A 12706-nucleotide genomic window follows, 5' to 3' on the forward strand; every position below is an offset into this window, starting at 1 on the left:
AGCATGATAAAACAGGAAGGTTGTTACGTGACCGTTGACAACAAGATCGGCGTTTTATAATTGAGTATCGTTTGGCAAATTCAGATTTTCATGGCTTCTTAATTTAATGCAGGACAACAAGGCAAAAATCAGTATATATATGTCAAATAAAACAGGTTTTTAATGTAATTTAGGGAATGTGGGTTGGTGTTAGCTGTGGTTTTGACGGCCAAGCAATAATTTGTTTGATTATGTTAATGTTTTTTACAGCTTTGTGGTGGTGGTCATTGTTGCAGCACATTTAAAACAAAAAAAACATGAAACTCCTTACTGTGCTTGTTGCCTTGTCTCTGATTTGTGCAACCTGTGCAACGTGTCACGAAGTAAGTTTTTGTCTAAGTTAGCAATACCAGTAACACTAATTGGTTTCTTTTAATAGTCTTGTGTAATAGGTTAAAAGTGGTGTTTGTAACTTTTTGTTTTTTAACATTATAAACAGTGATTCCCACACTTGTTGGACTGAAGGCACATCAATCTTTTTTGCTGCGGCCTATACTAAAAGCCCAAAAAGTTGTTCAAAGAAATTATTATCCAACTTTAAGGCAATTTATAAGACCACTTTTGGTACTAAATAAGTTCGTAATGCTGTTCCAGTGGGTCAAGCGCACATTCGCTCTTCGTTAACTAACCCAAAACAATAAGACAGGACTTGCACCGCAGAACAAACAGCGAATCCAAGTTTTGGAACCACATGCAAAAACGTTCGACTCGAATTTCGAAGTGCTCGATGAAGCGTAAAGTTTGACACTGAATTTTTTTACTGCAGCAAATTCTGTCGTGTTTCGAGCAAAGAGTCAACCAACGAATAAACGAGCAGATCGCTGTTGAACTAAAAGGACATTATACATACCTTTATCTGGTAAGTTTACAGTAAACCGACAGTTTTGTTGCATTTAATTTAAAGGGATTTGTGACAAAACCATTCGTTAAGTATTTTCTGCGGCTTCGGACAAAAAAAATCCCAATTAACCAACAGTTTTGAGAAGTGTATGTGCGAAGACTAATCCTGCATTCCCGGTGTGTGAAAACTTCACGATGGAATTTTGTTTTTTTTTGCAATTTTTACTTGCAGTCTCATTTCTTTCTGCAACACGACTTTTATTATCCGAAAGCGGCCAAGTACTTCCGTGCAAAGTCGGACGAGGAAATGCAACATGCCGAAAAGTTCATCGACTATCAAAATCAACGAGGTGGAACGTACAGCATCAGTAGCGTCGAGGTATGATGAATTATGCAAAATCGTATGCAAAATTTTGTTTTGTGAGTTTAATTTCTACCGTGTAATTTAGAAAAAATCTGATGGAAAATGTGCTGCGATAACAAGTCTAAAAAAGGGATTCCAATGTGCCGTGGAGTTGGAGATGGACGTGACGCGAGCTCTCAATTCTCTGCTGACGTGTGTATAGGCTAGCCCGCTGGTTGCGCAATAGTTGTAAAGCAAAAGTGCTGTTCGTTAACTTCATTGACACAAAACTAAAACTTCGTTTAATATGATAACTTGTTTAAGGCATGTATATCAACGACGATTTATGTACAGTAGCCTACTAACACAAATACTTTCAAGGGTTATAAATTTTTATCTCAGTCTTTATAGTAACGTTGTTATTATGATACCGTTGATTTCGTGCTAAGCGATTTTTTTTCACTGTTCCATAAGTCTTCAGTTTTGTGTTTACAGTGATGTATCCGATGTTAAGGCCGAGATTGGAAATTGTGAAATTGATGACGGCAACAAAGATCTTTTACTTTCACAGGTATTTGCAAAACAAGCTTGTTTAGACGTTTATGTCATAAGATAAGTATACGTGTGTTTAAACTTGCGTTGTAGTCAATTTTGGTCACAGTCAACGGCACAACCAAGGCGTTGAACCACCATGTGTGTGGAGACTTAGAATCAAAATTGGAAAAAGTCGAATATGTTGAGGTAACTATACACTTGTGTAACAATTTAGGTTATTTACGCGTTGATTGAATTCTTCAATTCAATTACAGTTGGGCGAAATGATTGCTCACGATTTCCTGGGTCACCAACTTGAAGATACGAAGGAATTGGCGAACTATGTAGGAACACTTGAAAAGTTTGGAGATAGCGAAAGCGCACTTGGCAGCTACCTTGTGGACAAGCACCTTGAATTGTAAATTTATGTTTGCTATTCAACCACACACATGATTTTATTGGTCACCATTCAGTAAATTTAATAATCTTCAAATACAGCATAATTTGCTTGTACAAATTCGTTGTATAAAACGTTTTGTTAAAAATATCCAAGTAACTGTCATATGGCCTGCAGTATGTGTGTTTGTAATAAACTGATAATCGTTAATCTTTGAAGTCTTCGTGTAATGGAGAACTGGTCATTCAACACTCTCATGCGTCAATAGCCCATGGAGCAACTACCCTGTACGGAAACGGCTGTAAAACAACAAATATGTTTGTTGAGAGTTGAGCATACATTAGAAACACAATTGTAGTTAACTATCATTTTCACGCATGGAAGATAAAATGCAGTTATTTGCCTTTCCGTCGCAACGGTTAGGGCGGTGAGGCGCAGCGGCGCCAGCGTCAAGCACAAAAACAAGAAAAAGAGGTACTTACGCAATAATGTACGAAACTTAATTGTTACAGCTAATGTACAATAAAAGCTTGTGTACAATTGTGTTGGTCGGAAGGAATTAATTAGAGCCTTACATAATTTAATGAATGTAGACAGTCTGTGCCTTGTGTAAATTTCTGATAGCACGAGTAACTGTCGGGCAGTTACACTTTGCCCTTTGGTTCATATGTAACGTCACGTCATCAGTTAAACTCTTTTGAACTTCGATTAGTTGCTTATGGCCGATCAGACGACCACTTGTCAGTTAAAGTCGCGGAGCCTAAAGTTACAACGCCAGTTTAGCTTTGTTTGCAACGTAAAGCTGAAACATTGAGCATCGCAGGTTTTAAACTTAAGGCCTATAGCGACAAGCAATTCGAATTATCGAATAATGCTTGTTTGTTTTATTTTTTTACTAAAACAGGTGGACAACGCCTAAAATCGTTCTGCTAACGACCTGTATTTATGTAAGTCTGTTACATCATTTGATGTTTGCCTCCATCAGGGTTCCACTAGGTATTTCTAGCTGAGGTAACAATAGGCCAAGGCGGGACTAGAGGGAAACAAAGCCAAGGCGACCCAAGGCCGATGTGCTAACCATTGGCCATCTTAGCGATCTATCAAGTTTATTGTCGTACTTTAAATACACCCCCATGAACCAAACCGATTTGTTTCAGCTGGCTAGTCTTAAGCGGCACTACAATAGTCCATACATAGACTTGCAAATAAAATTGTTTGTAATATTGTCTTTATGACTCAAACTACATCATTAAAAACAGGACCCCACACTGATATGTCTATTATTTTTGCTGCTTGACTAAATGCGTGCTGACATGTTTTTTAATTTAAAACCTACTTTTGATTGGAATTACGATACTTTTCAAAGTCTATACAACACTATATCGATGCTCAAACCTGCATTGAAGTTTCTACTGGTCTATCCACTGATTTTTCTAGAAGATTTGATAGAAACGCCCCTGAAACGACATTATCGTTTTACCTGTATGCTGTCGCTGTTACAACTCTTACTTAAAACAGTTGTTTGCAATTTTGGAGATTTCAATAAAATAAACCTTTTCTCCGCTTATGTGAAAATAAGTCAAGGTGGATTGGTAGAGAAGCTGTTCGTCGCGCCTGAAGCGTCTGTAACGAAAGCTTGAACGGGCACTTGTCACAAAGAAGTGAATCCCTCTGTTTCTCATCTGTCTTGGATCTACTTTCAGTCACTATTGAATCTTTTTCCTCACTTTCTAAACTATTTTCCAATCTTTTTTTGGTTTCTAATAGGTTGAGAGCAGAGAGTAAAGTTGCCTTTTCGCCAACAGCTGGAATACTTGTCCCGACCTGATATTTTGTAAGCGTAAGGAATAACCGAAACTTTTTACATGTGTGTGATTACCACCTGCTCCTGGGGCATAATCGCATTGTTGCTAAACTTCCTTCTGGCGGGGCCTTTTATATGCGGGGCGCCATGTCCCGGTTTTTGAAAACGCTCAGAAAATTCGCGAATGTGCTGCAACAAACCAAAACGACAGTCACAAAAATCTTTGATAGTTTTTCCGCCTGTCGCACTTACTTTAATATCTTGTTGAATTAATCGTTGTTTTTCCTCCATTCGTTTCTTGTAACGCTCGCCAGCCATTCGTTGAAGGTCTTGATAATATTTTTCAGCATCTCTTGGTCGATCAATGTTGAATTTCTGCGGTAATGTAGTTTTTTTAATATAATTCACAGTAAATGCTTATGTGACTTTTTATTTATATTTATCCTAATTCTTTGTTCTTCCGACAAACCATAAATATTATTATCTCTGATTATCGGGCTAAATATGTGTTAATATGTTACACTGCCCACCAGCAAATGCGTAAAAATCAGTGTTAATTGCAAAACTTTTCACATCGGTGTACCTGAGCTGTTACGTCGGACATGATACGCTTTTGTGGAACAATAATTCCGGTCACCGGATCTCGTTTTGGTCTTCCGACTTTCCCTTTGCTAAACCAGGAAGGCACATCGCCGGGCTAAAAAATACGAAGAAAAAACTAAACCTAAAACAATCAACACATTGCGTTCTGATGGGCTTTGGCCAGGGTGCAAGCATTTTTTGACATTGTACTCTATGTGCAGTATTACCGGTAATCGCATGTATCCCTTTTCTTCATCTCTGATTTGTCTTTGCTGTTCAATTCCTTTCTGCAAATCATCCCGATAGAGTTTCTTAGCAAGTCCCATGTTCTCCTCTTCGCGTTTGGAATAACCCTGCAACGAATTCACGATCATAGGTTTAAAAAAGATTCACATGTCATTGACATTGCTTTTAAGATTCTTACCAATGATTCGTATTGTATTCTTCCCTTGGTGTTTTTCACAATTTCACCTTCACTGTCTTTTAAAGGAGCTCCGGCACCGGGTCTTCCCCATGGACTTAGTTTTCCCGTTTCGCGTACATTTTCTGGTGTTGCCACCTTAGTAATGTTTTCTACCAAACAAAAAAATGTGTACAAATTAACAATGTCCGGAAAAACTCTAAACTAAAAAATCAATAATAAATTTAAACAACAATACACATCCGCCTTGTTTTGCAATGTTAATTCTTTGTAATGTGAATGCGAAAAAATATTAATTTTGCTTGTGTGGCACGACATACCACGAAAAAAGAACAAACGCGTATTGAATAACACATTCGATTTAGGTTGCATAGGCATTTTAGGTGTCATTTACCTGTCCGTCTGGCCCCATGGATCGTTGTTAAAAGCCCGGCGCGTTTAGTTCGAATTTCACCACTTTTGTCCACAAGTGGTTCACCACCTCCACCAACATGCTTGCGCGAAAAACCCTCATTCTGTCAAAAGGCAACACTTTTGATGAACGAGCAAACGAGCCTATTGTGTGCAACTGTTATTTTTGCAGCAGGAATATCTTTTTTGTCGTTTGCGAAATGTTTCACATCAAAGTACAATAAAACTGTCGTTCATGTTTCTTTAAAGAATTTCGCAATGTTGCAGCAAGAAACTCCTTTTTGAAAATTATTTTGTTGTGTATGTTTATGTTTCTGATTCGAGTGATTTAGGATTAGAATCACCCGTATTCGCTATTTTAAGTTGCTTATCTTTATGCATGTTACACGAAATGTAAGAACTATAAAGACTGTGATCCAAGGATTACCTCAATTTCAGGGTCAACAAACTCATATATTCCGTGGTCACCTGCACGGGGAAATCGAAGTTTTTCTCTTTTTGTAGGTTGACCTAAAAACGACATTCAGTCAAATGATCGTTATACACACGCAGACTATAGTCTCATATATGCTAAGGGTAAAACGTTGCTCGCGAAATTGATTATTGTATACAACACCTAGTTTTAACCAAGGATTGTCATCATTTGCTTTGGCTTTTTCAGGGACTTTCTCGGGACTAGCAAAACGGTGTTTTCGGAACATCATAATGTTACCTACAAAAACAAAAAGCACAAAATAAAATCGCAACAAAGAACATCTAAAGTTACATGTTGGGTCTAAACATAGATGTATAGAGAGGCTTGAAACCGGGTCCAAAACCAGGATCGAACCTGGAATAACAAGCTTGAAACAGTACTCGAGCCCGATTTTTGTTACACCCGTATTATGCACTTTCATTACAACTTAAACTTAAACCTGTTACGAAAAGCTCGTCCGAATTGCAACTAAATGCCTAAACTCGACTGACAATAGTTCTGCACTGCATCCTTTATAGTTGTGATAATTCAAGTTCTATTGCGGCACAAACTAATAAGATATATCTTTCTTTTTGTTCTTGATGATCACTGTATAACTCACTCTTGGTACCTTTTTGCTGAATTCTTAATCTTTTTCTTTTTTCAATGTTTATCGCATCCATCGGATGGTTTACGTAAGATAAACTGACGCTCCGTCGTGTTGAAGGCCGCCCTTTTCATTGAATATTCATTATTTATCTGTTTGGTTATCCTGACTAAAAGAAGTCCAAGCAAATAATAATTACCACTGTCATCAATGTTAGGGGCACCAGCACCAGGTTTGCCAAATGGGTCATAATCAACCATTTGTTCCTCTCGTTTTTTATCGATTCCATCCAGAAGTTTTGCCTGCTGCTTTTTCACGTCAATCAGGGCATCTTTAATACAGTAATAAATGTCGGAATAAAAGCAAACGAACAAAAGCGTACAAAGTACCCAATTCAGTCTTGTATTTGTGCGCGGTTTTCTTGTCCACTCTGTAGCGCCTCATGCGGTCATCCTCGTAGCGTTGTATACGAGGTCGTTTGTCCGGCGGTAATTGTCTGTGAACAAAGCATAACTCGCATACTATTTTGTTAACAGTAAAGATCACATATCCTACATGACCAACCGAGGCAAATCTCGCTTTGTTTCCTCCCGTACAATCCCGACACCGTCCTTTGCTTGGAGCGATTTGGTCATTATTAGGTTGGGCTTATCAGATCCCTGCAAAGAATGTTAATGCTTTCGATAAAAATAAACTACCTAGACCAATGGTTTTCAACTGGTTTCAGGCCACGCGACCACCAGTCCAACCTAATAAATATCGTGGCCCAGTTTATCGTTAAGTAAGGATCAAAAAGCATCCACAACAAGCATGTTGGCTTGAAATATATTCTTTCAATACATAATTTTATTTTAAGGAGAGATAACAGATAACAACAAATGGTCAATAACTTAAGCTTTTTTCGTACTGTATTTTCACTAAATTATATGCAACTAACCTATTTCCCATTTAAAACAAAATATAGTTAACATGAACCACCCAAAAAGTCATCATGGCCCACCAGTTGAGAACCACAGAGAAGGTGCTATTGTGAGTACTACATTTGTGATGATATGTAACCAGTTTTTTACTTGAAGGTGTAAAAGCATACCATTTAAAAAGGTTCAGAATAACTAATTGGCCAACTTGTTGTAATTACTCGTGGTGCTCCGAATCCAGGTTTTCCGAAAGGATTGTAGTTCTTTAATAGTTTTAAATCGTCCTGTTTTTCTTGCTTCTTTTGTTTCTCTTGGGCATCTTTGACTTGACGATGTTCTTCTGTAAACTGTTGTCGTTCAAGTTGTTGGCGCTGAAGCTTTCGAAATTCAGCAGATCTAAACAAATATATATAAGACATAGAAAAACAGAACAAACTTACTTCTGTGATGTTTGAAATTTTTGTTTGTTTCACCATTGACTTGCAAAGTTGTACTCACGTCTTTTCGAGCAGGCGAATATTGTTTCTTTGTTCTTTTCTGTCGGTTTCCGTGAACTTTCCGATTGTTGGCGAACCGTGAAGAAATCCACTGCCAGGTTGAGGCGGTAAAACCGGCATACCTAAACACAAAAACAAAACAAACATGAGAATGGGCAGGAACTTGGCCGAATGGCCTGGCGCGCCTGACCCATATACAGACATAAAAACCCTGATCGGGATTCGTCCCCGGGAGGTTCCTGGGTTCGAACCCCGTGAAGAAAAAAAAAAAAAAAAAAAAAAAAAAAAAAAAAAAAAAAAAAAAAAAAAAAAAAAAAAAAAAAAAAAAAAAAAAAAAAAAAAAAAAAAAAAAAAAAAAAAAAAAAAAAACATGAGAAAATATAGAAAAAAAATTTTTGTGAAAAGTCAAAACAATTTCCATCTTTGCAATGCTTGAAAGTTTTGTGTTTGTAAAACAAGTCTTCGGAGGTTGATTTGTCAAGGCTGTAACAGCGATATGGGCCGAAAAGGCCGACGCAGAAACTTTTGAAACAAAACAATCCCCAAGTATAAGTCAAACAAAAGTAAGCTGCATAAAGCTCTTTCAAACTAAGTTCATCAGTCCATGACAAAACAAATGACCACACAGGCTAGTGTAGCCATATTAGGGCGCGAATTTAAAAGTGTCCTTAAAATCAACAATGATACGAGAAAAACTAAAACTTAAAGCACCAAACGAGTGAAAATGAATCAACAGATTGTATTGTTGTCAAAGCTTTTTTTACTTTACGTTTACGGTAAAACCGTTTTTTTGTACCAAAAAAAAAAAAAAAAAACCAACAAAAAAAACACTAACCAAACTTCTTAAGCTTGCGGAAGACTTTTACCGTTTTGCTTCCAAACAAACATTATCATTATCTTAGTTGTGGGGTTTTAGGGTGCCTCGGGAATCGTTGCAAGCCTGCTAATGAGTTACCGATCTTTTTTCAGGATTGGACAAAGCGTTTGTGCTATGATCGATATTATAGTTTACGTGATAATAACATAATAATACTAATAGGCTTGTAGGTGACAACATAACACAAAATCAAACACTTTTCCTGGGAAATCAATGCGTTTTGTAATGTCGTTGACGAAGGTGGTACTGGCAGCGTTTAAACAGAACGATAAAACGCCCAAAACTTTTTTTGCTAAAATCCTGGGCCGGTGTTTAGTTTGGTGCCTGTATGGAATGGTAGAGCTAATAACACAGAAACAGTACAAAAGGTTTGCTAAACACCGATAGATGGCGTAAAGAGCGCAGTTATTTAAATTAACAGTCAGGCTAGGATAGGGTTAGGGAATAAATTTAATATAAAAAACTGGGTTTTTAGGTTGATTTTATTGTTAATATAATTATGAAACCTCAGACCAACTCTTATAGCCCTAACCGTCAGCATTTTTTGCACAAACTGTTTTTAAAATATTTCCGTTGCGCCACCTACCGGAAATCATCAGGCCTGTGATCTGAGTTCCTGTGTTAGTAGCTGTACGTTATGTAATGGGCCAGCACTACCTGAGGCCACGCGGGAAGTGTTAGCTGTAACTCTCGTAGGAACATCGCCACTTGTTTAAAAACTTCCTATTGTTGGTGTTCAAGAACGTTATATATTCTGTTTGTGTGTCGTCAAGAGTTTCGTCAAAATCACCTATTATAGGGCGAATAGTTTGGCAAACTGTAAATTCGGCTTTTATTTTCTTTGCAACCATTTTGCACCAAAAAGTTTTTGATTATTTCGATCGCTAAACTCTTTTCTCAATTAGATAAAGCGATGAAAAATTGAAGCAGACTATAAAAGTATTGCCCCATCCACTTACTATACAAAACACCGTCAAAATGAAGTTTATTATTCTCTGTGTCAGACTATATACCATATTCTTTTTTTGCGATCCTAAGGCCCACTCAGAGAAATATTATATTGCCGTTGCAACAAAAATTGGGAAAATTGCAGAATAATGAGAGCCAGCTATCAAACCTCGCGTGTGTATTTTAAAAGCTGTTTCCATGTATATAACTTTTCACAATTTGTTGAACAAATTAACTCAACAAGTTGAAACAATTCAGCTACATTGCGCAAGGCGTGTTGTTGCTGGAACATACTTTAATACATATGTTGTGTAGTTCTTTACGGCCCTGTTTCGTGTGCCGCTTGTCTTACAAGACCAATGCGATTATGTTCTGTAAATTTGATATCCTGTTACTAAAGTACATGAAGTAAGTGACCTGGCAAACATAAAACGTTGTTTCTCACCTTTCACAAGTGAGGATTTCAGTGGATAAGTCTTTGTAACTTCTTTCAAGCCAATTGGTCCGGTAACTGGATAACGCGGCTCACGGAGGTTGTATAGATAACCTTGATATCTAAAGTCACACGTACCATGCGTATAAACCTTTCATGCTAACTAAACATACCCTGAACCTCAAAACTTTAATATCACCAGTCATATGCCTTACCTATGGTCACTCATTTCTTCGTCAGCTATTGGGGTACAAAGCTGAGGCAATATTTCTCTTGGGGTCTCTACAAGACGACAAACAACTCTTGAAACTGACTAACACTGATGTTTTTGTAACATGATTTTAAACGCACATTTCCGCTTTTGTACACTTTAATATTGTTCTACACTAAGGTGAATACAACAACACAAAAATCCGAGCAAAATTTGCTCAGCAAACTGCAATGAACGGTAAATCAAGTATTCATTGTTACGTCACACAACAAACTTTTTGTTTGTGATGTTTTACATCACCTGTGATTGAAACCTTTTTTCCACTCAAGCATAAAAATATGGTGCGCAAAAGACAGCCCAACAACCACAGAAGACCGGAACAATACCTCTGTGTTGGTTATCCAAACAAAAAGCAATCATCACTTTTCAACAATTTCTTTTTTTGTGTAATTATATGATACGACTGGTCCAAGACAAAGCGAGCTTTTTGGACAAAGGTTCTTAAATAAACAACCGTACACAATTTGATCCACTTTTGATTGTAACAACGTCGCAATAAAGGTATTTCACATGCACACAAATCTGTCACCTCTATAAACTAACGCAATGTTTAATACCAAACATGACTTACCTGATACACTTCGGGACATTATAATGTGTTATAAATCCCACAGCAGAATGGCAGAAGGGATCAAATCGACTGATTTAATCTCCTTTGTTAGTAAAAAAAAACCTTTCGGCAAGATGTATCGCGTTACATCTACATACCATCGTAAACAATTCGCCTCCTTCCTTGTTTTGTGCGAAACGCCATTTCACAACAACAAAGCCTTCCTAAGAGCAAACACTAGCACAGACTCAGCTGTAAAATAAATAAGAAACTCAAACAGACCACTCATCAAGCCGAAGCTTGCTCCCTGCTGCCACCAATCTGACAGTGGTTTTATTGTTTGAACCGAAAGTAATAAATACTTTATCGTGCTTTTTTATCGGTATGGTGTGAGGTTCCACAACGCCAACAAGTTTTGTTAAGTTTATGCCAAAGGCATTTTGGGATTTTGTACAAACGCAACAAGAATTAACGCTTTCTTTAGACAGTTCAACGAAGATAGCGCTTCCACGGTCCCACTTAAAATGAAACGTTTAGACCAGTGCTTCCCAACCTTTCCAAGCTCACGGCCCATTAAAAAAATTTTTTTGGCGGACCACCGTTTAATATTGCGACAAAACCACAATGGAAAAATAACTAAAATTAAGAAAGAAAAATAGTAAGCGCACAAGCTTTTAATGTAAAGCCTGAGCTTGATGATTTGATATGATGAGATCAAGTCGGAGTTTAATGGGAGACAATCTCACACGCAACGCAGCATTTAGTGTGTCAATGTTAAAACTGTTTCGTGTCTTCGATTTCGTTATAGTTGCTAATACATGTTGCATTTGCGACAATTGCACTTTAAGTATTGTTGTGACGTGACGATTGTAGTTTGTTTGTGTGATAAAGCTTTGTTTAACGAGAAATCTTATGCGGCTTTCATAGTAAGTAATATTATAATTTAAATTTTAGAGAAATATAGTTAAACTTGAAAGTGCCTTCTTACGAACTGTGTAACTTTTTTAAACTACTCAATTGGTATAGCAATATTTTGAAAATCTTCGCGGCCCACCGGTTGAGAAGCGCTAGTTTATCCCGTCAGAATGATAGTGATGATGATATCCGCTCTCCGACTCCACGTTGCTAGATAAAATAAACGCTCAATGAGTTTCGCTGCATTTGCGTATGTCGTTGTTTTATTTTATTTTTAATTATTTGGTTATAAGTACTAATAACTTATTAGTAAGGCGATTATTTTTTGACTTGTCAAAAAAAGTCAAAAATTTGTCAAAATTTTTAGAATAGGTCAAAAAATGTCAAAATTGTTTACAAAGTCAAATTTTTTACAAAGTTGAAATTGTTTAGAAACTGCATTGTCGTGGTGTTGTAGAGGTTGCATATCAGTGAACTTTTCATTTTACACCTTGTACTTTATACTGTTGTAAATGGCCCATTGTCTACTTCTTGTGAATCATTAAACCATCAAGTGATTGAAATAATTAGGTTGACATGGTGTGATGCTCAACACACCTCAAAACGTGCAAAATTTTGGTAGGTCCCAAGTCATTTTACGGCAGCTGTAAGTTAGGTGCAGCTCTTGCTTCGGTTTTGCTTTAGATACTTCGTGCATGTTTCGTTTAGACCAGCCGGGGTGCCAATTGCAATGCTCAGGGGTGCAGCGAGATATTGCAATACTACATTATTTATTTCAACTTTAACAAGTGCGAAATTTATGTATTTCTAACCGAGTTTCAGTGCGTATTAAGTTTCGTTTTGAAAAGGTTGAATCGCATCATTAT

The 12706-nt window shown here is 37.2% G+C and overlaps 2 protein-coding genes across 4 annotated transcripts; one reads left to right on the forward strand and one right to left on the reverse strand.

Annotated features, from left to right (window-relative positions):
* Positions 1-219: 219 nt before the first annotated feature.
* LOC145217538 (ferritin heavy chain A-like) lies at positions 220-2363 on the forward strand. The gene is made up of 7 exons (XM_080084802.1): positions 220-362; positions 806-898; positions 1112-1258; positions 1329-1435; positions 1718-1793; positions 1868-1963; positions 2032-2363. Exons 1-7 carry the CDS (start codon positions 297-299, stop codon positions 2176-2178), a joined length of 732 nt encoding a protein of 243 aa, XP_079940928.1. The 5' UTR covers positions 220-296; the 3' UTR covers positions 2179-2363.
* LOC145217536 (uncharacterized) lies at positions 2159-11153 on the reverse strand. Of its 3 annotated transcripts, none has more exons than XM_080084798.1 (16): positions 10947-11153; positions 10320-10386; positions 10117-10226; positions 7848-7968; positions 7571-7745; positions 6997-7091; positions 6822-6928; positions 6632-6763; positions 5988-6083; positions 5799-5881; positions 5355-5475; positions 4964-5112; positions 4767-4892; positions 4541-4654; positions 4210-4332; positions 2159-2452 (listed from the first exon to the last, which is right to left on the reverse strand). In XM_080084798.1, the coding sequence occupies exons 1-16, from the start codon at positions 10963-10965 to the stop codon at positions 2408-2410; spliced, it is 1683 nt and encodes a 560-aa protein (XP_079940924.1). In that variant the 5' UTR covers positions 10966-11153; the 3' UTR covers positions 2159-2407. The 3 variants fall into 3 exon arrangements, with proteins under 3 accessions (XP_079940924.1, XP_079940925.1, XP_079940926.1); XM_080084799.1 differs by lacking the exon at positions 10947-11153 and adding an exon at positions 10616-10774; XM_080084800.1 differs by lacking the exons at positions 10117-10226; positions 10320-10386.
* Between the last annotated feature and the right edge of the window lie 1553 nt (positions 11154-12706).

This window comes from Phallusia mammillata, chromosome 3, assembly GCF_965637545.1.
Source record: "Phallusia mammillata chromosome 3, kaPhaMamm4.hap1.1, whole genome shotgun sequence".
In the NCBI taxonomy this organism is placed as follows: domain Eukaryota; kingdom Metazoa; phylum Chordata; class Ascidiacea; order Phlebobranchia; family Ascidiidae; genus Phallusia; species Phallusia mammillata.

Bases quoted from the DNA above. Each gene is read 5' to 3' on its own strand.
- LOC145217538 (XM_080084802.1), top strand. From the start codon at position 297: ATGAAACTCCTTACTGTGCTTGTTGCCTTGTCTCTGATTTGTGCAACC. The intron at 363-805 runs GTAAGTTTTTGT...TTTTTACTGCAG, and splicing joins CCTGTGCAACGTGTCACGAA to CAAATTCTGTCGTGTTTCGA. The intron at 1,436-1,717 runs GTGTGTATAGGC...TTGTGTTTACAG, and splicing joins GCTCTCAATTCTCTGCTGAC to TGATGTATCCGATGTTAAGG.
- LOC145217536 (XM_080084798.1), bottom strand. The intron at 10,227-10,319 runs GTAAGGCATATG...GTGTGACTTTAG, and splicing joins GAAGAAATGAGTGACCATAG to ATATCAAGGTTATCTATACA. The intron at 5,882-5,987 runs GTGTTGTATACA...TGTCGTTTTTAG, and splicing joins CAATCCTTGGTTAAAACTAG to GTCAACCTACAAAAAGAGAA.